The sequence below is a fragment of the Bos taurus genome, chromosome X (genome assembly GCF_002263795.3).
Source record: "Bos taurus isolate L1 Dominette 01449 registration number 42190680 breed Hereford chromosome X, ARS-UCD2.0, whole genome shotgun sequence".
NCBI lineage: Eukaryota > Metazoa > Chordata > Mammalia > Artiodactyla > Bovidae > Bos > Bos taurus.
Genome location: NC_037357.1, coordinates 121,313,904 through 121,341,829, shown reverse-complemented (window position 1 = coordinate 121,341,829; position 27,926 = coordinate 121,313,904). Strand labels below are relative to the sequence as shown.

At 41.2% G+C, this 27,926-nt stretch overlaps 1 protein-coding gene across 1 annotated transcript in view; it reads left to right on the top strand.

The window, feature by feature from the left end:
- The window catches only part of SMS (spermine synthase), a 50,181-nt gene extending 25,396 nt beyond the window's left edge, over nucleotides 1-24,785 (top strand). Inside the window, 7 exon segments of the mRNA NM_001035471.1 lie at nucleotides 4,446-4,621; nucleotides 5,472-5,626; nucleotides 6,058-6,147; nucleotides 15,645-15,759; nucleotides 16,739-16,818; nucleotides 22,898-23,013; nucleotides 24,280-24,785. Of these exon segments, the coding sequence (NP_001030548.1) occupies nucleotides 4,446-4,621; nucleotides 5,472-5,626; nucleotides 6,058-6,147; nucleotides 15,645-15,759; nucleotides 16,739-16,818; nucleotides 22,898-23,013; nucleotides 24,280-24,319 (772 nt within the window). The 3' untranslated portion in view covers nucleotides 24,320-24,785.
- Nucleotides 24,786-27,926: the final 3,141 nt, after the last annotated feature.

Here is a 27,926-nt window from a genome sequence, read left to right as displayed (position 1 = left end):
GACAGAGGAGCCTGGTGGCCTACATTCCATGGAATCGCAAAGAGTCATACACGACTGAGCAACTTCACTTCACTTCACTTCAGAGTCTGTCAGGTCCTGGGAATTAAGAATGTGAATTAATCATGGCTGCACAGTAAGTTATTCTGAGCGGTTTGGCCTTGCTCTCCCTGGGTGGGTCCTTATTGGACCCCCCAAAATGGGTCTGTCCCTGGACAGCAAGGAGTTCAAACCAGTCAGTCCTGGTAATCAGTCCTGAATATTCATTGGAAGGACTGATGCTGAAGTTCCAATACTTTGGCCACCTGATGTGAAGAGCCGGCTCATTGGAAAAGACCCTGATACTTGGAAAGATTGAAGGCAGGAGGAGAAGGGGACAACAGAGGATGAGATGGTTGGATGGCATCACTGACTTGATGTACATGAGTTTGAGCAAGCTCCGGGAGATGTTGATAGACAGGGAAGCCTGGCGTGCCGCAGTCCATGGGGTTGCAAAGAGTCAGACAGGACTTAGCAACTGAACGACAGTAACAGCTTGCTCATAAAGGCAAATACATAGATGTAGTAACACAGAGAGACTTGATTAAGGTCAGACCATCACTGTTAGAAGTGACCAGAATACAGACTTCTCCAGTTCAAGGCATTTTCCACAAGAGGGAATCCTTACTGGCTGTTTAAGGATGTTTAAGTACTTAATGGTTCATCCTGCTAAATTTGATCAGCCTGGAGGAAAGCCCCAGGACAGGTGTAAAATAATTAGAAACTTGTTTAACCACCAACTTGAATACAAGGCAGGAAACTGCATGTGAAGAGAGCAGGACCACAGGACACAGTATAGAACTTGGCCACTTGACTGAAATCTGTTAGAGCAGCCAGACTTATTTACCCCCCAAGTTCAGTTTATGTATCCTGAGGCCCTTCCTGGTCCTCAAGTAACTTGTCCACACCCACACTCTTTTCTGAAATTTCCCTCTTTTCCTGTCTGCAAAGTTTACCTAATCTTTCCGGAGTTGATCCATCTGAATTGAACGGGTTCCCACTGTGTCTTTAGTTGGGTGATAATGAATTGGCCAACATCAAAATGCCAGATTTTTGTTTTTATTGGGGTTACTTCTAGGGGTGAATGAATAGATGAAATGCGTTTATGGGCCTCAGCACTCATGAAATCTGGTTCCTGTGTGGTTGTGGTGTGGGAATTTTTGAAGTGAGAGTGCAGTTACATTTCCGATTTCAGTTCAAAACACAGCACAGGCCTTGTTTTTCCTTGTCACTGTTTTTACATCTTTTTATAAAATCAGGGTGGAGGGCGCAGGAAGTTATTGGGAATACTTTGTCGTAGGCCCTTTGTTTTTGGCCTCAAAAGGACAAAAATGTTGCCGCTTTGCTGTCTGAGGAATGACATTGTTAAAGACTGAATCATTAACATCGGAAATGATTACTCCCCTGTGGGCAGCATACCTTTAATTTCTCCTACCTGATGAGAATTTCAGTCTGTACAAACTTCTCAAAGATGTCCTTGTGTGCATCCCTTGATGGGAACCAGGACTCTACCCCAAGGCTGCCCTCTTGTTTCTTCTGACTGTTCTTCCTCTGTGTCCATATCCCCTCACTTCTCTGATTAGCATGTGTTTGAAGCTGCTCCCTGGAACTCATGGAAGGTCCTGGAGGCTGAAGGAAGCCTATTTCCTGTAGTCAAGAAATGGAGGGACAAAGAAAGACTTTTGTGCTTAGGAGCCCCCAGGGTCCTGCTGGGTATCATAGAATGAGTAATTCATCAAGGTGTAGTCATCCTTAAAGATCCTTGCTTCTTTGAATCTCTTTAAAAACTACTGTGTTGCAATAAAGCGCTCTACCTGCACCTAAGGCACCATTGACACATGTGAGAATGGACATTGTTTACTTTGGTTTTGTGCAAGAGTTCAGTAGCTGCCAATAGCTGGCTGGCTGTCAACCCCGAGGGGTGGGTTTCCTCCCCCGAAAGCCCTTGAGTTGCTGTTGCTTTCATCCAGTGTCACCTGGGCTCGTTCTCCCACCACTCATCAGCCAGGGGTGGAAGAGGCTTCTCCCGAGTCCTGTTTGCCTGCTCTCGGGGGTTGTCCTGCCGGGGCAACGACATTTTCCAAGAAAAACCACTTAGCTGTCTAATTCCAACAGCTGCATTTGTTCTAGAAGATGAAGAAGTGGTTAAATCAGGAGTTGGGATTAAATGATAGTTTATGGAAACTTGCTTTGTAAATTCAGTGCCTTTGACAGATATTAGTATTTCCTCATGGGGCTTCCCAGATGGTGCTAGTGGTAAAGAACTCGCTTGCCAGTGCAGGAGATGTGAGAGATGGTGGGTTCGATCCGTGGGTCAGAAAGATCCCCTGGAGAAGGGAATGGCAACCCACTCCAGGATTCTTTGCTGGAGAATTCCGTGGACAGAGGAGCCTGGTGGGCTACAGTCCATGGGGTTGCACAGAGTAGGACATGACTGATGAGACTTAGCACGCATGCAATAGTTCTTCATTGAAAGCCTTGTTAACCTGTAACAGGTTCAGACTGTATTCTTGGAAACAAGTGAGCAGGGAGAGCAAAGAGTTTTGAGAGCAAGTTGGAGGTAGCCCAGCATTTTAGGTACCTGGGGTTTGCTTACTGTGAACCCCACTGTATTTGAGGACATAGAACTTGCACGTGGTTGTGTTGTGTGTGCAGGGAGCTCCGTTTGTGTTCCTCTTCATTTGCCAAGCCCCCTTTCTAAGTCTGGTTTTCCCTGTCATGTAGTGACCTCTGCTGGCAGTTTCTAGTATACTCAATCTGTGTAAGACACTCAGGATTTACAAAAAGGACTGCATGAGAAAATGATCAGTTGGCAGACATTCTCATAATAATTGGTTCAGGCAAGAATCTCCTAGATGCCACTGCTGAAGGTGTGTCGAGATCAGGAACTTGACCTGGTTTTCTTGACTAGGATTTCATGGACTTGCCCCCAGCATCCCCCCACCCTGCCCCACACACACCCTGCTTCATAATTACAAAGGGACAGAAGGTACCTTTGCAAATGGAGGGATCTTGGGGGCACTGGCTTTAACCACATGGTCACACTTAACGTTACCAATTAGGACAGGCATACATCTCAGTGTCCCTGATGTGATGGTTGCATAATGTGCCAATGTGACCCTACTGAAGAGATCTTCAGGCAAACCCACCTGAGGGATTTTCTGTAGAGCACCTGGTCTGGACTTTGCTGAGATGTGAAAGTCATGAAACACACGGGGAAGGGATGACAGTGACAACTATCTATTTTAGATGAAATGAGGGTAAAAAAGCAAAATACAGTATGTGATTCTTATTCAAAAGTAGAATAGTTATGAAGGAGATAGTTGGGGCAGTTGGGAACACTTAACATGGATTCCGAGCTAGGTGATGGTATTACATGTGTGTGCACTTGGATGAATGTGCTAGTGGCAAAGTGGTGATGCAGACATTCTTGGGAGTCCTTCCTGCTAGAGTATTTGGGCGTGAAGCATGTCTCTAGTGGCCATTTTCTCCTTCAACTTTTTTTTTTTTTTTTTTAGGGAAAATTTATAGTATTATAGAAAGGTTTTTTTAAAAAGTAAATTCTTGGGACTTTGCTGGTGGTCCAGTGGCTGAGACTCCAAGCTCCCTATGCAGGGGGCCCAGGTTTGACGCCTGGTCAGGGAACTGGGTCGCACATGCTGCGATTAAGAGTTTGCACGCTGCAACTAACGATTATGCATGCCGCAACTAAGACCTGCCACAGCCAAATAAATCCATTTTTTTGCAGAGGTGCTTTTTACATTGTTTGTTTGTTGATTTTGGGCATGCCTGGTCTTTGTTGCTGCCCAAGCTCTTCTCTAGTTGTGGCAAGTGGAGGCTACCCTCTAGTGCTGTGAGGGCTTCCTCCTTCTCTTCTTGGGGAGCATGGACTTCAGTAGTTGCTGCAAGTATGTGGGCTCAGTAGTTATGGTTCCTGGGCTCTAAAGCTCAGGCTCCAGTATTCTTGCCTGGAAAATCCCATGGACAGGGGAGCCTGGTGGGCTGCAGCCCATGAAGTCACAGAGTTGGATGTGAGTTGGCAGCTGAGTGCACAAATGGAGCACAGGCTCAGCAGTTGTTGTGAATGGGCTTAGTTGCTCCGTGGATTGTGGCATCTTCTGGACCAGGGATCGAACCTGTGTCTTCTCCATTGGCAGGTGGATTCTAACCAGGGAAGCCCCAAGTTAATTCCTAATATACAACAGTGTTGAAATTTGGTAGTGGCCATTCTTACATAGCCCTCAAAGTTGAAGTTTTAGGTTGGTTGTATACTATTTAGGAGTTTGTCTGAGGCTTTGTGGCTCCATGTGGAACATTCTTGTTCCTAGGTCTTCTTTTAAGGCAGCCTCACCTAAGCAGTTTGTTGTAAGGCTCATTCCTGTTTTCCTTCTTTCCCTTTTTTTTTCCAGATTACCACCCATAGTTCGAGGAGGGGCCATTGACAGATACTGGCCCACTGCGGATGGTCGCCTGGTTGAGTACGACATAGATAAAGTGGTGTATGACGAAGACTCACCTTACCAGAACATTAAAATTTTACACTCAAAGCAATTTGGGAATATTCTCATCCTCAGTGGGGATGTTAGTAAGTATTCCATCTCTACCCCAATCACCTAACAAAGTGACAATCTTAGATTGTGTTTTCCTGACATACCACCATTGTGGGTTTGTCCAGGTGTGTCGTTGGGCACTGCTGGTTATTTTTGTGTGTGTTTGGTTTTTGAGATGAATATTTACATTAGATTTACCTGTGGCTTGTCTGAGTTTTCATATTTTATAGTAGAGCCATGAAAACTTTGTCTTGATACTCTTTTTTATGTATACATAGATATACAATACATATTTATTAACATTCTCTTATAGGTTATTGTTAAGATATTGAGTCTAGTTCCCTGTGCTATACAGAAGATCCTTGTTGGTTATTTTATATTAATTGCTTGTTTATAAGGGAGTCTTTTTGTTGTGGAAAATTTCAAACCAAAGTAGACAGAACAGTAAGATGAACCCACATATACTCACCTTTGAGTGTCAACAATGATCAACTCCTGGCCAGTCTTGTTTCCTTTAAACTCCAGCCACTTTTCTCCCTCTCATATTCTTTTGAAGCAACTCTGCTGTTATATTTCATCTGGAAATATGTAATTGCTTTTTAATTATCATATCAGAACAGGCTAAAGACTGAATTTTCTTCTAAACTAAACTATATATGCGTATAATCTATGTAGGTAACATGTTGGGTGTTAGACGAGTCGGGATGAAGAAAAGTCCACAATCCAAAAGGAAAAAAAAAAATCAAAACCCTCGATATTACTGAGTTTTTAAAGACTGAAAAGGAAAATGTCTGAATTTTCTAGATTCTAGCAGTTTCTGGAATTATAAGTCAGGTGCTCTGAGGCTGTGGTTAAGTCACCATTTTGGATGTTTCTCCTCCCTAGATTTGGCGGAAAGTGATTTGGCGTATACCCGGGCCATCATGGGCAGTGGCAAAGAAGATTACAGTGGCAAAGATGTACTGATTCTGGGAGGTGGAGACGGGGGCATATTATGTGAAATAGTCAAACTGAAACCAAAGATGGTGACTATGGTAGAGATATCCTTTGCTGTATAAGAGATTAAGTTTGGTGGACTTTGTTCTCTTCCTCCTTTTTTGTCTTAATACTACAGGCAATGTTATGATTACTTTGAACAAAGATTTCAACTTAGTACCAGTAGCCTTTTTATATGGCTACCAACAGGCCACCAACAAAGCAGCAGAATTGAGAATGAAAGAGCAGGCAACCTTTGCACCGTGTCGATTGCCCAGCAGTTGCTGAGATAGCTTCTCCATTAGAAGGAAATTCAGTGCCTTTTGAGTGTCCTTGGTGCCCAAATGAAGTCATTGTCTCATTCATCATTTTTTTAAACTTTATGATACCAAATTAGTGTGAAAAATGTTATGTTCATCTTTACTTTTTAAAAACATTTCAGAATTCTTTGACATGTTCAAATACAGGGGAAATTTCTCCTTAACCTATTTTGAACATTGACCAAATGGTGATTGACGGATGTAAGAAATACATGCGAAAAACGTGTGGTGATGTCTTAGACAATCTTAAAGGAGACTGCTATCAGGTAATTATTTTTACCAGATAAATGTTTTTATATTAAGTCAGGTGATGATATGATGTTGTTGATCACAACTGTGCCTTCTTAAAACAGCTTTAAGTGTAATTGGTTAAGGAGACAAATAATTGGGACTTCCCTGGTGGTCCAGTGGCTAAAGATTCCAAACTCCCAATGCAGGGGGCCTGGGTGGGATCCCTGGTCAGGGAACTAGATCCCACATGCCCCAATTAAGACCCATTGCAGCCAAATAAATTAATAAATAATATTTTTTTAAAAGAAGAAAATTAAGATGATGGATGATCTTGTAGGGGAGGAAAAAGTTTCCTTCTATCCTTCCAGTGCTTGCCTGAGACCCCTTGTAATAGAAGACTAACAAGAGGAAAAACAAGTTCATTAATGTTTTACACTCATGTATACATGGAAGATACACAGGAAAATGAGCAACTCAGAGGTAGCTTTAGAGTTTAGACTAAAATACGATCCTAACAGGGAAAGGGGGACGTAGGTGTCTTAGGTGAGAGTAGATAACTTAGGAAAAATAGACAGGGCCTTTAGAAGAGTAGGAAAAGAGGTGTGATACTTCATAACAAAGCTTGGGTGTGGTGTCAGCCTCTTCTGCTGTGATAAGAGGCCATCTTCCCTGGTTGAATCCCTCGGGGAGGGATCTATGATACTTTAGTTCCTTTTGGGGGCTCTGTCTTTAGGTAGATAAAGGGAGTTAAGAGGCCATCTTCCCTGGTTGAGTCCCTCAGGGAGGGATCTATGATACTTTAGTTTCTTTTGGGGGCTCTGTCTTTAGGTAGATAAAGGGGAGTTAAGAGGTCATCTTCCCTGGTTGAATCCCTCGGGGAGGGATTTATGATACTTTAGTTCCTTTTGGGGGCTCTGTCTTTAGGTAGATAAAGGGGAGTTAAGAGGTCATCTTCTCTGGTTAAATCCCTCGGGGAGGGATCTATGATACTTTAGTTCCTTTGGGGGGCTCTGTCTTTAGGTAGATAAAGGGGAGTTCAGAGAAAGCCTCTCTACATTTACTGTTTTGAGATAGCCTGTTCTGCTGCCCTTTATTCTCTTATGTGAGTTCTATATATATTTGTATCCAGGGAAAGTGTGTACATCTAATGAAGAAAAAGCCAATTCCAGATGCTTTGAATTTAATAGCATGAATACATTCTTATATAAAAGATATCTTGTACCTTTTAAACATTATTTCTTTATTTTTGGCAATGCTGGGTCTTTGTTGCTTTAAGCGGGCTTTCTCTCATTGCAGTGAGCAGGGGCCACTCTCTAGTTGAGGAGCACAGGTTTCTCATTGCGGTGGCTTCTCTTGTTGTGGAGCACAGGTTCTAGGCGCGTGGGCTCAGTAGTTGTGGCTTGTGCACAGGCTTATTTGTTCCATGGCATGTAGAATCTTCCCGGACCAGGGATCGAGCACGTATCCTCTGCATTGACAGGCAGATTCTTACCCGCTGCACCACCAGGGAAGTCCTCATGTGCCTTTGTATGACCTGGTAACCCCTACCTTTTGCCTATCTTAGCGTGAGTCTGTTTCTGAGTCTTTGAGAAGGGATTTACAAATTTAGAGAGTGTAGATGATTAAAATGTTTGACGTGGGAATATTTGCTTCTTGCTAAGTAAAGTGAAAGTGAAAAATCACTCAGTTGTGTCTGACTCTTGTGACCCCATGGACTATACAGTCCATGGAATTCTCCAGGCCAGAATACTGGAGTGGGTAGCCTTTCCTTTCTCCAGGGGATCTTCCCAACCCAGGGATCGAACCCAAGCCTCCCTCATTGCAGGCGGATTCTTTACCAGCTGAGCCACCAGGGAAGCCAAGTTCCTAAATTCTACTGTGCTTGTAAGTTGACCAATCATTACAGTTTGTAGCATACATTTTGTATTGTATTTTGAGTATCCAAATATCAGTGCCCATACCCACATTATTTGGTAGAGCAAGATAGCTAAGCAAATGCATATTTTTATTTGACTAGAATCTTAAATATGTATCTCTAGTTTTATAAACAGTTTAGATGAGTGCTTTAATTTGTTACACAAATTACTTACTCCTACCCATGTTCTCTAAGGTGTGTGTCCAAATTTGATTTCATGGTACACTCATATTATTTTTTTTAAGCTGAGAGAGAAATTATATCTGTGTTAAAATGCAGTTGTGATAGTTTTATGGGCAAAAGGGAAAGATACATATTTCACTTAGACTATTGTAAAGTTTAAAAAGGGAGGGATGATGCAGCAGTTCTAATCCTCGGTGTTTATTTGAAGGAAAGGGAAACACTAATTCAAAAAGATATGTGCACCTCCATATTTATTGCAGCATTATTTATGATAGCCAAGATATGGAAGCAACCTAACTGTCCATTAACAGATGAATGGATAAAGAAGATGTGGTGTATATTACACAGTGGAATCCTACTCAACCATAAAAAAAAAAAGAAAAAAAATGAAATCTTGATATTTGTGACAATTTGGATGGACCTTGATGGTATTATTTTCAATTAGCATAAAGTCTGACAGAGAAAGAAAAATACTGTATGATTTCACTCATGTGGAATATAAAAAATGTTTTAATAAAGGAACAAACCAAACCAAATAAAAATACATAGATCCAGGGAACAGAGTAGTATTTCCCAGAAGGGCAAAGGGTAGGGGAGGCTGAAATGTGTAAAGGGGACCAACTGTCTGGTAATGGATGGAAATGATACTTTCGGTGGTGAGCGTACTGTAGTACACACGAAAGTTAAACTATAATGCTGTGCAACATGGAAAGGAAGAGGGTGGGTTTAGGTTCTTCAGAGCATGGCAGCCTTTTCACGATGACTAAAATATCTGCAAATTTTATAATTTGTTTATAAATATTTGCATTGTGAGCCAGACCCTCTGCTTAAGTGTTTTAAAATTTAATCCTCAAAGCCTTATGTGGCTGCTGCTTTCTGTTTTGTAGATGAAGACTGTAAGTCGAAGAGTTCAAAGGGCAATTTATTCAAGGTTATAGGGTAACTTTAGAGGAATGTTTCGAATTCATGTCTCCCTGACTCCTTAGGTTGACTTACTTATATGGATTAAGAAAAAAATACAAGGACAGCACATCTAAACCTGCAGTACTATAGAGTCATAGACTTGTGATTGGAGGCAGGATGCGGTTGTAAGTGGGAAGATTTGCTAATGGCCCCAGGAAAAAACTTCTCGACTTTCGAGTCCAAGCTCTGAGGACAGAGCACCAAAGGCAGATGGTGACATAGACAGGGGGACCTTTTTGAGAAGGAAAAATATTTTAAATTGATTGGCTCTTGAAGTTTAGTGCCCCACTGCATCCCCCTCCCCATTTTGGGAACAGAATAGCTACCAAGGGGAGTCTGACAAACTCTTCTGATGCTAAGAGTTTTCCTGAAGCTCTAAAGGGCAGGGGGTTCCTGGTCTGTGGGACAGCAGTAGGCAAGCCCCTTAGCCATTAAAATACAACCAAAAAAAAAAAGACAAAACAGGTTCTTGGTTATACCTTAAATGACTATAATGTTGTATGTCAATTATATCTCAATAAAACTGAAAAAAAAGCATTAAGAAACAAACCAGGTCCTTGCAACTGTTTGTCATTTGAAAACACAATTATTGTTAACCGTTTTTAGAAAATGTTCCAGTGCACACCCCATTCCTTTTATGATGGAATAATTTTAATCTTAAAATTAAAGTAGTACAGAAAGAAAAATGAAAGATTTTTTTGTATATATGTATAAGATTTGCAAGCAGTGAATCTAGCAGTTTTAAGGAATTTTTGTGCCCTAAATCTTGTCCCCAGAAGATTTTTAGTTGAATGTAAAGATATGGATCTTAAATCTATTATCAACACAATGCATTATATATATAAACTAACATTAAAAAAACTTGCTTGTTTTTGGTTGTGCTGGCTCCTGGTTGCTGTGCACTAGCTTCCTCTGGTTGCAGGGAGCAGGGCTTCCTCTCTAGTTGTGCACGGGCTTCTCACTGCCATGCTTCTCTCGTGGAGCACTGGCTCTAGGGCTGCAGGCTTCTGTAGCTGCAGCACGTGGGCTTAGTAGTTGTGGTGCACTGGGACTTAGTTGACCTGAAGCATGCGGAATCTGCCCGAACTAGGGATCGAACCCATGTCCCCTGAATTGTCAGGCAGATTCTTATCCATAGTACCACTAAGGGAAGTCCTTAGTACTCTTTTTTCTGTTAACATTTTTTATGAAGCCACCAGGTTTTCCTTTTAGGATTCTTTACTTGCTTACCCAGTTCATGGGTATGATTTGAAATTTATTAGAAACTAGGGCATGTCAAAAAGCCTTTCTTGTGAATCTTCTTGAAGATGAAGCATTTTTGCAAAAGCAGTAAGACAGTAACTGAGTGACAAGACTTAAAAGGTACAGTGAAACAACTGATCTCAATGTAACTGACAGAAGACTTGGTTGTAATAACTAGAATTAGGGGTAACATTTTGTTAGGACACATCAGAATTATAGAAATTCCATGTTATTTTATTATTTATTATTTGGCCACACCCTGTGGCATGTGGAGATCTTAGTTCCCTGAGCAGGGATCAAATGCATGCCCCATACAGTGGAAGCATGGAGACTTAACCACTGGACTGCTAGGGAAGTCACCATATAATTTTCTTTAAATTATTATTGGAATATAGTTGATTCACAATGTTGTATTCCATATAATTTTAAGAGTGTAAAAACATTTGCCCACACAGTATAACCTGAGGAGGCTTATCACTCATTTGGCAGTGTTGCCCATGTAATTTAACATACTGAATTGTCCTAATTAATCTCTGAGATGCCTCAAGGGTTCCTCTGAAGCACCCCAAAGTTAGCTGGAGGTCAAAAGAACTTCAGATCGAATTTGATATTTGTCAGAAATACTAGAAAGTCAAAGAAGATGATAAGTCACTGTGAAACAACAACCATTCACCCAACCAAAGTGACAATAAAAGATCTCAAAAGTAAATACATGAAGTCAAAATCAGATCTCTCAAAAAGGCAAAAGCAGCTTAGCACTCTAAGAAAACTTTATTTTATGCTGGGAAAGCAAAGAGAGAGAACCAAAAATCCAAATTCTAGTCTTGCATTATCAGCCTATTCTTGATAATAAATTTTATTTACTTAAATTCAGTCTAATCATAGCCAATACTGACCATGCACATACATGAACTTTTCTAAGTGTTCCTTTTTCACAAACTTTCTAAAACTTTCTATATATTATTTTGTCCCTGAGTTTCTTTACCATTCAGAAACAACCAACTCTAGGACAGAATTACCTTTTTTTCCATTTAACAAAATGGATTTCCATTCTTCATACCTGCTTTTACTGCAAACAGTAAAAGCTATACTTGTGTGTTGAAATATTTCTCTTTTTTTAAAACATTTGAAAAAATGTTTTACCTAGAAATCTCTTGAAAGTGAAAGTGTTACTTGCTTAGTCGTGTCCGACTCTTTGTGATCCCATGGACTGTAGCCCACCAGGCTCTTCTGTCCATGGAATTCTCCAGGCAAGAATACTGGAGTGAGTTGCCATGCCCTTCTCCAAGGAGTCTTCCTGACCCAGGGATTGAACCTGGGTCTCCTGCATTGCAGGTGGATTCTTCATCATCTGAGCCACCAGGGGAGCTCTTACATTTAATTTACTCAAATGTTTCATCATAGTTTTTCTTGTGGACAGATTTTATAACAATATGAGCTTTATTGACTTTCTTAGATGCAATAAAAGTGATAAACTTAATACTGATGACTCTAGAAACATGTCATATTAAACCAGCACACTTAAAGGCTAGATTTAATACCAAATATCAGTTTAATAGTGAATATTTCCTAGATCATATGAACCTGAAATTCATTTTGACTAGATTTTATATTTCTGAGAATTTACATAAGCACTTAAGTTCTTTTAAGTTAAACAGAGCTCATCTGCAAACCAAGCTTAGCAATGCAATTTGGAGATGGAGGCACATTGTATTTATAATATATGCATAAATATGCATATGTCTGTACAGACACAGATCTAAAACTTCACCAGTTTGAGTTTAAAAAGCACCCCCAACCCCACCCCGGGATCACAGATGATTAAAGTTTCTGCCAGTTCAGGTAGATCATTTTCATCTTGAAGGCACAAAGATCTGCATGTTTCTCCTAGAAAGCTAGCTTAGTACTAATTGCACACACAAAAACCACTTTCAGAATGTCAAAAGAGCCCCATCTTGACTGTTTCCAGGGTGAGATTTCCTTCAGTTTCTACATACCTGTCACTCACTCATATTCACATGCTTCTCTTACAAAAGAACTTGAATCAGCATTCAAGTTCCCAAGACCCCCTTCATATCAGATCAGATCAGATCAGTCTCTCAGTCGTGTCCGACTCTTTGCGACCCTGTGAATCGCAGCATGCCAGGCCTCCCTGTCCATCACCAACTCCCGGAGTTCACTCAGACTCATGTCCATCGAGTCAGTGATGCCATCCAGCCATCTCATCCTCTGTTGTCCCCTTTTCCTCCTGCCCCCAATCCCTCCCAGCATCAGTCTTTTCCAATGAGTCAACTCTTCACATGAGGTGGCCAAAGTACTGCAGTTTCAGCTTTAGCGTCATTCCTTCCGAAGAAATCCCAGGGCTGATCTCCTTCAGAATGGACTGGTTGGATCTCCTTGCAGTCCAAGGGACTCTCAAGAGTCTTCTCCAACACCACAGTTCAAAAGCATCAATTCTTCGGCGCTCAGCCTTCTTCACAGTCCAACTCTCACATCCATACATGACCACAGGAAAAATCATAGCCTTGACTAGACGGACCTTTGTTGGCAAAGTAATGTCTCTGCTTTTGAATATGCTATCTAGGTTGGTCATAACTTTCCTTCCAAGGAGTAAGCGTCTTTTAATTTCATGGCTGCAATCACCATCTGCAGTGATTTTGGAGCCCCAAAAAATAAAGTCTGACACTGTTTCCACTGTTTCCCCATCTATTTCCCATGAAGTGATGGGACCGGATGCCATGATCTTCGTTTTCTGGTTAAGCCAACTTTTTCACTCTCTACTTTCACTTTCATCAAGAGGCTTTTGAGTTCCTCTTCACTTTCTGCCATAAGGGTGGTGTCATCTGCATATCTGAGGTTATTGATATTTCTCCCAGCAATCTAGATTCCAGCTTGTGTTTCTTCCAGTCCAGTGTTTCTCATGATGTACTCTGCATATAAGTTAAATAAACAGGGTGACAGTATACAGCCTTGACGAACTCCTTTTCCTATTTGGAACCAGTCTGTTGTTCCATGTCCAGTTCTAACTGTTGCTTCCTGACCTGCATACAGATTTCTCAAGAGGCAGATCAGGTGGTCTGGTATGCCCACCTCTTTGAGAATTTTCCACAGTTTATTGTGATCCACACAGTCAAAGGCTTTGGTATAGTCAATAAAGCAGAAATAGATGTTTTTCTGGAACTCTCTTGCTTTTTCCATGATCCAGCGGATGTTGGCAATTTGATCTCTGGTTTTCTCAAACCAGCTTGAACATCTGAAAGTTCACGGTTCACGTATTGCTGAAGCCTGGCTTGGAGAATTTTGCGCATTACTTGACTAGCGTGTGAGATGAGTGCAATTGTGTGGTAGTTTGAGCATTCTTTGGCATTGCCTTTCTTTGGGATTGGAATGAAAACTGACCTTTTCCAGTCCTGTGGCCACTGCTGAGTTTTCCCAGTTTGCTGGCATATTGAGTGCAGCACTTTCACAGCATCATCTTTCAGGATTTGGAATAGCTCAACTGGAATTCTATCACCTCCACTAGCTTTGTTCATAGTGATGCTTTCTAAGGCCCACTTGACTTCACATTCCAGGATGTCTGGCTCTAGGTCAGTGATCACACCATCGTGATTATCTGGGTTGTGAAGATCTTTTTTGTACAGTTCTTCTGTGTATTCTTGCCATCTCTTCTTAATATCTTCTGCTTAAGAAGAGATGGCAAGACCCCCTTAATGAGGGTCAAAACCAGAAGAGAGAACAGTATTAGGATTCATGTACCCAGACACTTGGGCACACACGCCAAATAAAAGCCAAACCAATTCCAAAAGGCTCCCTTAGACACAATAGTGTAAAAGCCTATGCATAAGGAACTCTATCCCATTTCCCTTCCCTTTTATAAAACAGTTCTAGTTGAAGGATGTTCTAATTTAGAGGGCCATTGGTGTTGAAGGGGTGCTGAGGCCAAGCAGTGTTACAGTGAAATTTTTTCTTTCATTCATGGGAGCAAAGCTGATCTCCCCGTTTTGCAAAGTGTACCCTAGTGGACTACAAGATGGAACAGAATTGTCATTACCCGTACTTATTCACTGCTGCTGCTGTCAAATACCAAGCAAAGGGCACATCAGTGCAATGCAGAATGGTCTCTCAAGGTCACAGTTCCCTTGCCCCAGAGAGGAGATACCCAGTCAGTTCCCCATTAGAGATGAAGCCAAATGACCAAGCCGTACTCTTGCTGTAAGTGAAGCCAGTGAGGTTGGGAAGAATACCCTGGTGCAGAGATGAGATCAGGTTAAGTATAGTTTAAAATTGCACTCCCATTCCCACATGGAGGCCCCCAAACAGATCGGTCTGGGTCCCAAGAGAGAATTAGGGTGACTCACAATGAGCCCAGAGTGGCTCGCTTTCCCAAAGTGGGTGAACTCAGAAGGAGCAGGTAGAATTCCCAGCTTACGTATGTAGGGGAGAGACCCCAAACCCATACCTAAGGTGGGTGGGCTGTAGGTCACAACATTTGTTTCCAAAAAACCTCGTTCCAAAACGGCAGGCATCACCTGTCCCTCCTAGTTCTCTTTAATGGAATGAACTCTGGGGACTGTTGGAGACTCAAGGAAAAGGGCTGCTCTTGGCCGGGACCAACCTGCCACGGGCACCAGCCCTTGGGTGGCTCAGCAGATGTGGTGAAACCCAATCTGTGTGCCTGGTGCACAGTGAGGCCAAACAAACTTCAGAGTTTGGAGCAAAGCAAGGTTTCTTGGAAGGGCCAAGGAAGCAGAGGACTTTCCCGGTGGATCAGTGGTAAAGAATCTGCCTGTGATGCAGGAGATGTGAGTTCATTCCCTGGGTCAGGAAGATCCCCTGGAGGAGGGCATGGCAACCTATTCCAGTATTCTTGCTGGAGAATCCCCACGGACAGTGGAGCCTGGCAGACTGCAGTCCACGGGGTCGCAAAGAGTCAGACACAACTGAGCATGCACGCAAGAGCAGACTTGGTGACGTCTCTTGTTTGTTTCTCTATTTGTAAAATGGTAATGATAGTAATTCCTAAGAGGAATTGTTCCACTTAATTGAAAGGTATGTAAAGCATCTGGTAAGCCCGGAACTTTTAGCTCCTGGCAGGTATGGGTGGAAGTGGCTTTTGTTCCTCTGGTAGGTGTTGCAGCCCCTGTGTGTATTTCCCTGTTCCTTCTACAAGTGTTTAACCACTTTCACATATTTTGGCTCACCTGCATCTATGCTTGTTCTCTCTGGAAGGTTCTAATAGAAGACTGTATTCCAGTACTGAAGAGGTACGCCAAAGAAGGGAGAGAGTTTGATTATGTGATTAATGATTTGACAGCTGTTCCAATCTCCACATCTCCGGAAGAAGGTAGATTCTGTTTTTCCTTTTATTTTAAACTTTTTTTTTTTCGTATTGGAATATAGCCGATTAACAATATTGTGATAGTTTCAGGTGAACAGTGAAGGGACCCAGTCATACATATATACATATCCATTATCCCCCAAACTCCTCTCCCATCCAGGCTGCCCCAGCCAAGATAATGTTCACAGAAATATGGAAATGTTTTTCTTAACATCATGTGAGAATGAAAGGATCTTAAGACATTGTCTAGTGAAGTTCCTTCATTTATTAAAGGTAGTAAACTGAGGCCAGTGGTGGAAAGATGGCTAGATTTGGCTTTGGTCAGATCCTGTTTTGCCACTAAATGAGCAAAATTAACGCAGTCGTTTGAAACAAGTATAGAAATAAAATGACTCATGATCATACCATTGAGATATCTGCTTGTTTCATAATTTACATATTGGGATTTTTTTTAACCTGTACCGGGACAATCTGGTGACCTTTCTGAGCAACACCAGAGACAAGGCCCCTTCTCATGCCATGCACTCAAAATCACTGCTGGCTTAGGATTTCAGTGTTCATGTTTTTTCTATTACCTTGTCTTCCTGCTGAGTTTCCAGACTCAGGTCCCCACCCTCACTCTTGCAGTTTCTCTCCTGAGATGTTACTGCTTTTCCCTTTGCTTAAAGGTGTTCTCTTTCAGATTTCAGCCTGCTTTTGTGTCAAATCTTTACGGGTATAGTGAGAGCAGTGTTATGTGCCTCCGCATTTGCTTTTGATTTTGCTTGTATAGAGGTATATGTGCACGTGTGTCCAAGACACAAAATACGTGACAGTGTGTTCTTGTTCACGAGCCCTTGAATATTGGGTCTCATGGCTAGTTCTCTTTTTTTTCTTTTTGTTTTTTTTTGAATCATTGAATATTAATGTGAATGTTTGACTTTAGATGTTGTTTCTCATGCATGCAAACTGATATTTATAAAACTTAATTTTTTTTAACATCCAGATTCCACATGGGAGTTTCTCAGACTGATTCTTGATCTCTCAATGAAAGTATTGAAACAGGATGGGAAATATTTTACACAGGTATAGACTTCTGTTTTTTTCCCCAAGAAATACTCAGTAAAAATTTTACGTTTTGTGCTTCACACACCAAAATACTTAGACATTGACATAAAGACTAATGATAGCACTAACTGTTTAGTTACTTGTCAAATGAAGACTAAATAAGGTTTAAAGGGACTGGGTATAGTACAACAGTATGCTCTTCCAATGCTGGGACAGTACAACTACTGAAAACAATGGTGAGTGGGAGAGACTGGGACAAGTATATGCCAAAATCTTACGTATTTTCAGCAATCATATTGGTGGTGATGGCTTTAGTATTGCTTTTCTTAGTTGTATTTGCAATGTGGCATAAAGCCATTGAGCATTTATGCAATATTTTAATTCTATCCTTAGCATTCTCAATGTGGAAGTAGGTAGTTGAAGATGTAATATAAAAGTGGATAAATGAAACTGTTGTACTGAAAATTTTTCTTATGTCTGTCTGTGTTCTCAAGCAGTAAGTTTGTAAATAGCTGACCTGTCCCTTTTAGGGAATTAATGAGTTCTGTCCTGTCCTGTTGAGAGTTTCCCCCATGGTTCAGTGGTAAAGAATCCACCTGCAATGCAGGAGACATGGATTCCATCCCTGGGTCAGGAATATCCCCTGGAGGAGGAAATGGCAACCCACTCCAGTATTCTTGCCTGGGAAATCCCATGGACAGAGGAGCCTGGTGGGCGACAGTCCATTGGGTCGCAGAGAGTCGGACATGGCTGAGCATCTAGGCAGGCATGTACCTTGTTCTGTTCTGTCCTGTTACCATAATCTTCCAATTTATTAAATTTGGGCTTTGGCTGTAGAATGAGCTTCTGCCACCAGAAGAAGACACAGACCGTGATTTTTACCCCCTTCTCCCTCTTCACCCTCCTGAGAGTGTTTAGTAGAAAAGCCATCATAAACTGCAGTGGCTGCACTATGAGCTTTTGCCACAGAGGGAGACACAGACCGTGATATGTATATTCCTCCCCCCCGCCCCATATTCTCTGGAGAGTCTTTAGTGGAAAAAAACCATCATAAACTGCACTGGCTGCAGTATCAGCTGCTGACATCAGGGGGAGACATAGACCGTGGTTTTCTTTTCTTGTTTTTTTTTGCCTTCGTGCCTCATCCTCTAGGAAAAGTCATCAATATAATTTCATAAACTGCTCTGGCTGCAGTATGAACTGCTGCCACCAGATGGAAGCAAATTGTATTTTCCTCATTTTCTAGGGTATTCTTAATTTTAAAAGAAGGTTTGAAGTCAGTATTTCCTGATACATAAAAATACATATATATATCTTACTTAAGTCCTTAACATTTTGGAAATGATGGCAAAAGCGCCTAATTGGTGATCAGTCTTTTTACTTGGTTGAAAAAGCCCTTGATTCATAAGCAGAAGATAAGCAGTATTGTACTCTGGTCCCTGTAATTAGTTCTTAAGCATTTTCAGGAGAACTCTACCTCTCCCTCCCACCCCCCCGCAACTTTTTTTTTTTTTTAAAGCATTAGTATATTTAATGGACTTTTATTTTTGATCTTCCCCACCCAGGGATTGAACCTGGGTTTCCTGCATTGCAGGCAGATTCTTTACCATCTGAGCTACCAGGGAAGCCCAAGTATATTTAAACGTCAAGAACTATGGGAAAATTCCTGATTTTATTCTTCTGAGGAGGCTTTTTTAAAGTAAGCCCTGGGGAGTTTATGAGGCCTGAGATTTATAATGCTGAAAACAAATTGGCAACTCCTTGAATTTGTTTCCAGCCGATCCTGTTTTCTTCCTCTTCCCCCTGCACAGAACACCCCTACAGGTAGCAGTTAATCTTTGATCATCTCATACTTGCTGAAAGTGTTGGCAAGCTTCAAGGGGAACAGACAACTGTCTACAAGTGGACTTTTATTTTTTGTAACCCCTGATGCTTAGGAATGATTTTTTTTTATTTTATTTTTTAACTTTACAATATTGTATTGGTTTTGCCATATATCAACATGAATCCACCACAGGAATACACGTATTCCCCATCCTGAACCCTCCTCCCTCCCCGTACGAGGAATGATTTTTATAAAGACATTCTAATATTGACTTTTTAAAAGCCAGGGGTCCATAAACCACGGGCCATTTCTCACCCCTTGCTTGTTTTTTGCCGTTTTCTTGACACACAGCCACGCCCGTTCATTACACAGTGTCTGCGGCTGCTTTTGCAGTACAGCAACAGCTTGGAGCAGTTGTGGTGAAGACTATATGGTCTGCAAAGCTTAAAATATTTTCTCTCTGGCCCTTTGCAGAAATTTGCTTACCCCTGCTTTACAGGAACTCTACAGTGAAACCTGCTCAAACCAAGTGGCCTAATTCCTGTAAAAGCAACCCAAATTCAATGAGTTGGGTTTTCATAAGTGAATATTTCTCAAGGAGAGCATTGATATATTGATAGAACTGGATTCTTTTTATGTTTCTGCAAATAGAAATCCCGTGGGGCTTAAGTTGGGAAAGAAAGTGAGGCTCTGGCATCTTTAATCAAAAGAGACTGAGAACAATTTGGATCTAATGCAAACCAGTCAGTTTGCAGTAGACAACAGGTGCTCTTAGGAAGAAAGTGTGACTGGTGTCTTTTGTTGCAAATATTTGCCTGGTAGACTGCTTTCTCAGTGTGGACAACTAATAGAAGCACTTGCTTGACAGATCGTCACCACACATTTGTTAACACTAAAGATCAGGCTTTGATCACCTGGCCTTTGCCAACCAACTTTTACTAAAAACCACCTTAAATACTCAAGGCTGTGCTGGTTTCTAAGAGTTATCCAAAAGATGTCTTAGGATGTGCTTCCCACCCCTGCATTCAGTATAGTTGGAAACTCAAGGCGATCTCATTTTATGATGCCTGGAATCCCATAGTATGTCGGGTGGTTCAGCATGCCATATGGACCACAGGGGCATAGGCCTGTGAAGAAGCAGTAGTTTGGTCAAGAGCCACAGCATGCTCTGACTAAGGATGCACTGATGGTATTGCCACAGTGGAACACTTTCCTTTTGTAGCACATGGTATGCTCAGGAAATGCCCTTAATACACTCACACCCTGCTTCCCTTGGCCTGTAGCTTAGGAACAGAGGAAAGGTTAAAGATGGGACAAAAATGGTGTTTGGCTTGTTAACTTGGTGACTGACAAAAGCTAAACGTCCCTGCCTAAAATTGCTTACATCACCATGGAGATTTTATGATGTCACTAATTTCACTGTGGCTGCTTGAAGACAGCCTTGTCTGTGGGCCACAAAGCTGGGGAAGTCCTTCTGGAACGTGCTCATTCATGGAGCCACGTCTGGTGGGCCAGAGGGCAGAGAGTTGCTTTTGTGGAACTAAGAGGCAGATCCTGGGACTTGACTTCTGCCCCTCCACTCCTCATTAAAAAAGCTGTAGGTTATTTGAAAGTACAAATGTGTGTGTGACATTCATGTTAGTTATGATACAAAGACATGAGCCCCCCTCCGCGCCTTCCCCCACCCCCCACAGACCTCGATGTTACCAGTACGCTTGACACATCTACATTTCTCCATCAACCCCTCCCACCTTCTGGAAGTAACTCATTTAGAGTTTTTTTCCCCTCTGTTTTTTAGGTATTTCACATATGTGTGATTTCCTAAATCATCACGTTATTTTTGCTTGTTTTAGAAGACATAAAAATGGTATCATTAAGGAAATAGTCTTCCAGACTTTGTTATATTACAGATATGACATAAACTCTTTGAAAGATACAAACAATATTAAAATCTCTAAGGTAAAAAAGCAGGTGTCACCCAGAGCTAACATGGGGCAGCAAGAACCTTGTAGAATGGAAGACGCTGTATTGTGGTTTACCTCCCAGGTATGCCCCTGCCTTGCCATATTATTCTCTTCCTCTCCTCCTCAATAGGTGCTGAATTCTTTGCTATTAGCAATTTGTTATGTATCCCCTATATGTCTTAAGAACACTGTAGTTACATTTAAATACACAGAAAGGTGAAATGTATCATGGTACTTTTTTGGGGTAGGCATCTATTTGTGGGGTTTTTCTTTCTTAAACTGCTTTTTGACCATTTGGGATAGAATAAATTGAAACTGTTCTGTTTATTTACTACATTCTTTGTAAGGAGGTCTTCCTGTATTCCGTCTATAAAGAGAGAGTATGGTGTCATTTTTAAGATGGCAAGGAAAAGCTTGAACTGTGAACCTTGGTGGTATTTCCATTCTATAGCTTCCCTAGTAGTGAGGTGTTCTAAAAACAACTGGGCAGTGTTTTCTATTTGTGCATCTTAAATTACACATGTGCTGTTTATATACTCTTATGGTGAACTTAATGTTGAAACCAAATTATATGCTGGTCAAAGGCACTTGGTCCAATTCCCACTGCAGGACCCTAGATGATGGGTTACTAAACAGGTTGGCACTGAAGTATGACGACATGCTGATCAAATGTGCTCAGTTAAAACTGCCCAGGCCAGCTCTCAGAATAGTCCTGTCTACCCACTTCCCCGTAGCTGGCTGGTTTTTTGATTTTGAAATGCCATCCTTAGAAATGCTTGTATCACAGGATGCTTTATTTGTGAATAATTTTCATCTTGGCTGTTTTGAGGCAAATTGATAATGAAGTTCTTATGAAGGAATTTTATCAGCACATATATTCTAGTCGTCTTCCAAATGTTTAGAACTTCAGAGGTTAAAAGGAAATAGTTGATATTAAATGCTCATCTTGTTTTCTAAATCCATTATGAGAAAATTGGGGGAAAATTGTGCTCAAATGATAAACCCTACCCCAGACCTACTTAATGAAAATCTGCAATGTAACAAGGCCCCTTATGATTCATATACACATTAAAAATTGAGAATTGCAGCTCTAGAATTAGGCAGATTCTGTATCCATTCACCAGCTCTCCTGGGTCTTGGCCACCAGCATTTCTGATTCTCTTCACCATTTTTTTTAATAGTCATAGAGTGGCTGCTGCAGCTCTACATATCACATCTAAGTTGCAGGCTGGAAGAAAGTTGAAGGAGTAAGGTCGCTGTGTTTATCCTTGATTTGTCTACAGTCAAATATCACTTATACATGGAATCTAAAAAATACTACAAATGAATCTGTAAGAAACAGACTCAGACTCACAGACATAGAAAACAAACTTATAGTTACCAAAGGTGAAAGGGGACCAAGAGGGATAAATTAGAAGGTTGGGATTAATAGATACAAACTACTATACATAAAATAGATAAACAACATACAGCAGAAGGAACTATATTCAGTATCTTTTAATAACCTACAATGGAAAATAATCTGAAAAGATGTGTATATATAGGTGTATGTATATATGTAGCTGAGTCACTTTGGTGTGTGGCTGAAACTAACACAATGTTGTAAACCAACTATACTTCAATAATTAAGAAAAAGAACACATTTCCAAAAAAAAATCTTTTCCAGCAGATTTATACTATATTTCATTGACCACTCCTACAAGCTGGGGAGACAAAAAAGAAATGGCAAGAAACGGAGAAAAATTAGAACAGTGAAGTCAAGACAAAATGTTTGATAAAGAGTAAACTAGGGAATACCTTTAGTGTGTATATCTGGAATTGACTTTTGTTGGAGAAAGCACAAGGGTGTGAAAGAAAGAGTTTGTGTCAACATCTTAGACTCTTAAGAGGGTTGTAGTTTAAGTCATTCTGAAAATCAAGAACATTATGTTTCTGATACTTCATCCTCAATACTGTAGTGACTTTAGGGAAAACTTATTTTGAATGGGTTATGTGTATGAATGTTTGCTAATTGCATGGTGTTGATACAATGACTGTCACTAATGAGAAATTGGTCTCACTGCTTTCTGTTGCTTCATCCTCGAATAATTTGAAATGGCTTGGTAAATGAAGTAGAAGGATAATGAGCTAATGGACCTATAAATGGAATGCAATGCAATTTGTGAAAGTACAGAAACCTTATCTCATTTTCAGAGATGAACTTTTATCTAAAGCTAGAATTGTTCTCATTTATTAGAGACCTTCCAATGATTGGGACCCTCTGTAGGACTTAAGATTCCTATTGTTTGCTTTTCTCTCTTTGATTTAGGGAAACTGTGTCAATTTGACAGAAGCCCTGTCGCTCTATGAAGAACAGCTGGGGCGCCTGTATTGTCCTGTGGAATTCTCCAAGGAGATCGTCTGTGTCCCTTCGTACTTGGAATTATATCCTTTGACCACATCATCGTGTTGCCCAATCAGAACCCCCATGTAAAAACCATGCCCATTTACCAGTTTCAAGAAACAGAATTAGTTCTGTAGTATACAGAAGGCCCTGGTTTTCAGACTTGGCTGTATGTTGTAATCCCCTGGGCACTTGAAAACAATACAGATTCCTGGGTCCCAGCCTCAGATGCTGGGGTGTGGCCTGACACAGCCTCCCAGGTGGTTTGGATGGTATGGCACCACTGGTCCTCACAGTACCACCAGACCTGTGACATCACCTGGGAGCTAGTTAAACAGGCACATTCTTAAGCCCCACCCCAGCCTGCTGTCCAATCAGAAATACTGGAGGCTGGGGCCTCGTGACCTGTCTCAACCAGCCTGCCAGGAGATTGATGTGCACTTGAGAGCTTCAGAAAGCCACCCTAGCTGGAGCAGGCTGGCTTAAGAAGCTCATTGTCCTTTTACGTTTATATTATCCTACTTTAATATTAATTTCTACACTTGGCTTGATGCTGCTTTGCAGTAGAGATAGAGCTAAAAATAATGCCAGGCATCACAAAGTCAGGGTTGGTGTTCTTCATTTAGTTCCACTTAGTAAAGTCAGTCCAGAGAAATAAGAGAAGAACCTGGAGAAAAGGCAAAGGAGAACATTGTCATTGGACTTTCATAGTGCATTTCTTCCTCCTAAAAACTGGACAGTGTTCTGCAGACCAAAGCTTCCTCTCCCTGCCTGGCACCTTCATCAGGGTTGCTCTCCAGAGCATTCCGTGACAGTCAGATCTTTGTCTACATGCTCAAAGACTTTTGAAAGCAGTTGATGACATCTGGAGAAAAGGTTTCCACCCTCTGGCTCCTCTCTGGTCCCTCATCCTTCCACCATTTTTTCCTTCTCTTCCTCGGTCCCTCTCCTCCCACCTCCACCACCCTCCTCCCCCCACTCCCTCTGATGTTTCTCTCTCCTTCCCACCCTTCCTTCTCATATTAATTCCCTAAAACATTTTAGAGTCTTTGGAAGCACAAGTGTTCTCTGAGAGAATATTTGTGTCCCTTTAACCTTTTCTCTGCTAAGCTCCCCCACACCTCACCCCAACGTCACAGATGGTGGGCATCTAGGCTGTGAAGTGACCTTGTCTCGGAGGCCTTCGTGTCATTACCACAGTGCTGTAAGCTGTGAAGTGCTCATTCATCTTCCAATCTGTAGGCCAGTAAACAAACTTTAAGTGATGCCTTCAATTACCTACTCTTATTCCTTGACTCCTTATCCAGGTGGGTATTTTACACTGTTTGGAAGAAAGCTAAACCTTGAAAATCAGTGTCCCCGAGTCACGTGTGCTGCAAATAGCCTTCCTGACCTTTCTATGCTGTACGTGAAATCGAAACAAGTCAGGCAATTGATTGTGAATTCCTTCACGTTTCCTGTTTTTAATTATTTTTTTAATTTAAAAATCAAATGGAAAAATGTATATTTTGATGAACTAGGATGATTAGACAGCACAGTGAAGGCTGCTAAATGCACTGAACCCCTAGAATGTGATTTTTGTTTTTGTTTCTGTTTTTCTGTGTGGGCTTTTTTTTTGTTTGTTTGTTTTGTTTTCATTTTGGTAGACTTTGAATTTGGTTGTTTGGAGGAGTGAACATCATTGTTTTCTTCTGGAGGGGAGTTCTTCATGGAGTTTCTTTCCCACCCAAATTGATATAGATATTAAAATTTGGTGCTTATGAGGAAAGACTTTAAAAATGATTAGCAACGCTTCAATTAAAGTTACAAATGAGAAATTTCATGTGTCTGTCGTTTTATTTCAGCCAGGTCCTCTCGTGCTCACTTCTGATCTCACAGAACAAAGGTGTCTCCTTGGTCTTTTTTTGGTTCTATCCTATCAGTTGGTGCCATTTATCTCTATAATAGGATGGCCTTAGGGCCTTTTTTGAACAGTAGTAATGACTTCATTTACCACCTTGGTAAAGGATACACAGCCTATTACATTCACCACTTCTTCATTGTAAAATTGACCTGGAGGATGGGAAAAGATTTGGCCTTACTGTAAAGTTGAAAGTCAAAAGCTTATTTCTCTTAATAAGAGTTTCTCTTCCAACTCTTTATCGGTGTATTAGATGTGAAAATAAAGATCACTGTGGATTGCTGCTGTGAACTTGTCTGAGTATTTTAGACGCACAGATAGAGGATAGTTTATGTAGAGGCCCACAGCCACAGGAGCAACTTCAGCTCACCTAAGGAAGTGCGTGTCACTGCTGGGGAGTGTATGTGTGGGTCACAATTCACATAAAAAGGTAAGTTTATATTGACTCAGACTGTTAGACATCACTGGGTTATCCTGTTGTTTTTGAAAAAGTTTATGCTTTATCGAGGAAATGAGTTCATTTACGATGAATTTGTGGGAAGGAAACCATTAAATATACCCACTGTCTGTTCTGAGATAGAATTAGTGTCAGCCCATAACATTCTTCCGAGCTAGGTTCATGGTATGAAACATAAAATCTTTCAAAATGAATATATGTCCACTTACTCTTTTTTGTGGGATTGGCATTGGAGAAAAAATAATGAACAAAAGCAGTTAGACTCATATGGGAACTAGATTGGCTTTCAGCAAATATTTTTCTTGTGCCTAGAGGTTAAAAATGGCATTGATATATAGACACTAGGAACCCTACTCACTGCCTTGCCTCCCTACCACCAACTTCCTCAGTCTTTCAAAGTCTCTCTACTGTGTAAGATTAAACAGTATGGTACTGTTTGAACACAGAGTGGGTAAACGGAAGTGGAGGTTTTGGGGTGTTTTTCTTCATTTGAAAAATGAAAGCAAGTGTATCTGCTGTCTGGATATGGTGTTGTTAATATGTGATATAACTTTATACTTGAAGACTAGCTTGAGACTGAAGCTAAATCTGCTGATGTAGCAGGTCCTGCCAAGAGCTGAGAGTTAGGAACGAGATGGATCGGGTTGGAATAGACCATGGAAGATGTGTTCAGGAGAGACTAAGGGGTGTGGTATGGGAGGAAGAAGGAAATGGAAAGAAAATTTTTGTTTCAGGTGATAATCATGAATTCTGAGCACAATCATTTCTTTCTAGTAGGGAAAGGATGTCTAGTGTTTTTTGAACATCTTTGTAACTGTTAAACGTATGCAAACTGAACTCTTGATAACTATCAACAACCTTCAGTTCTGCTGCATTTTAAGGAAATGTAAAATCTAAGCACTGCTATATTACTCTAATGGCTGTAGTGTTATTTACTGTTGTAGTCCCCTTTATCATCTAAAATAGAATATACTGTATTATATAGCTGCTTTTTAAAGACGTGTGGCTGTAGTTTAAATTCTATTCAGCACATCAGCAGTTACTAAGAATTTGCTTATTAAAAGAAGAAATGCTGCCTTCTGACAGTGTGATTGGCTGTTTTAAAAACCTGATTAATGGTGATCCTACTGGGATGGAGGGAGGCTGGGTTGACACTGTTTCTACTGCACAGAAGAAAAGTGTGCTGCTCTTCCTCTGCAGTCGAACAGACGCCTTCTTGCTTAACTATTGCTGCCATAAGACTTTGCATTTGTCTCAATAAATTGATCAATTTCATTGTTCTCATGACTCCTGGGATAGGGAAAGGGGTGTGTGTGTGTGTGTGTGTGTGTGCGCGCGTGCGTGCGTGCGTGCGTGCGATGTATCATTGCTCTATGCCCAAGACTCCAGCAGTATTAATTGGTGTGGTCCTTCAGCAGGTCATTATGTTCTATGCACATTGTTTCGTTTGCTTCAGCTGAAGTTTTTTCATTCCCAGCAAGACCACCTCAGTGAACGAAGCAGCATGTTGGTCTCCACCGCAGGGCACGGTCCTTCCCCATTCTTGGAATAGCACTGTGAGTAGCACTGTTCTTGAGGCCAGGTGGGCAGCATTATTTGATTCAGGCTGCTACATGGCTTTGAGATAACACTTCACCTCCTTCTACATCACCCTGTTGGTGAATGTCTTTCTACCGCACCATCTTTTACGGTGCTGTGCTTTGGGTCAGTACACAACTTTCCTTTACATTCTCTTGCTCAGTCTTAAAAATAGCTTTGTGAGCTTTGTGAATTGTGAATATCACTGAGTAGGCCAGTAGTCAAAATTTGAAATATACCCAGGGGTCTCATGGCCAGTAACAATCTGAATTTAGGTTCCAGCATTCTGAATTTGCTGTCGCAAGGCTCACATTAGGGGTCCTTAACCTTCCTCGTACCGTGGATTCCTCAGGCAGCCTGGTGAACCTGTGAACCCCTCCTCAGAAACAAGTTTTCTAATACATCAAGGAGATAAGATTACGAGGAAATACATTACAATGTTGTTCAAAGACATCTGATTTCATATTTCTGCTTTAATGACATGTTACAAAGCTGGATCTAGTTGTGGGTCACATATTGTCATTTTGAAGCATAATGAGCATAAATAGAAGATCTCTGGCAACTGAAATGTGCAAAGAACACATCTGACTTGTTGACAAAGTCATAGGTACTGTCAGTGCTAACATGGATTGTCACCTGTGCTCATGATTAAAGGAAATGCTCGATTTCAGTAGGAGGTTAATGAAAATATAGAAAGGTTTTCCCACCAAGTTTAGAGCCACGAAGAATTGCATCCATAGATGCCAGGTTAAGAACCCCTGACCCATAGTTTTGGCTTCTGTTGGATTATGTTTAGGCGGTGGGGAAGGGTAGCTGGGTCCCTTCTGCCTGCCGTCACAACCTCAGATCAACAGTGGCAGATCAGTTGTTCTCAGCCAGAACCATTTACAATCTCAACTACCCAGGGCAATCATTCCACTGATTCTGCTTTACTCATTATTTCAAAAATGAGAAATTGAACATGGGCAAGAAATAGCCCAGTGCCCTTGGAAGGCTATTGGAGTACTCTTGGATGGGAT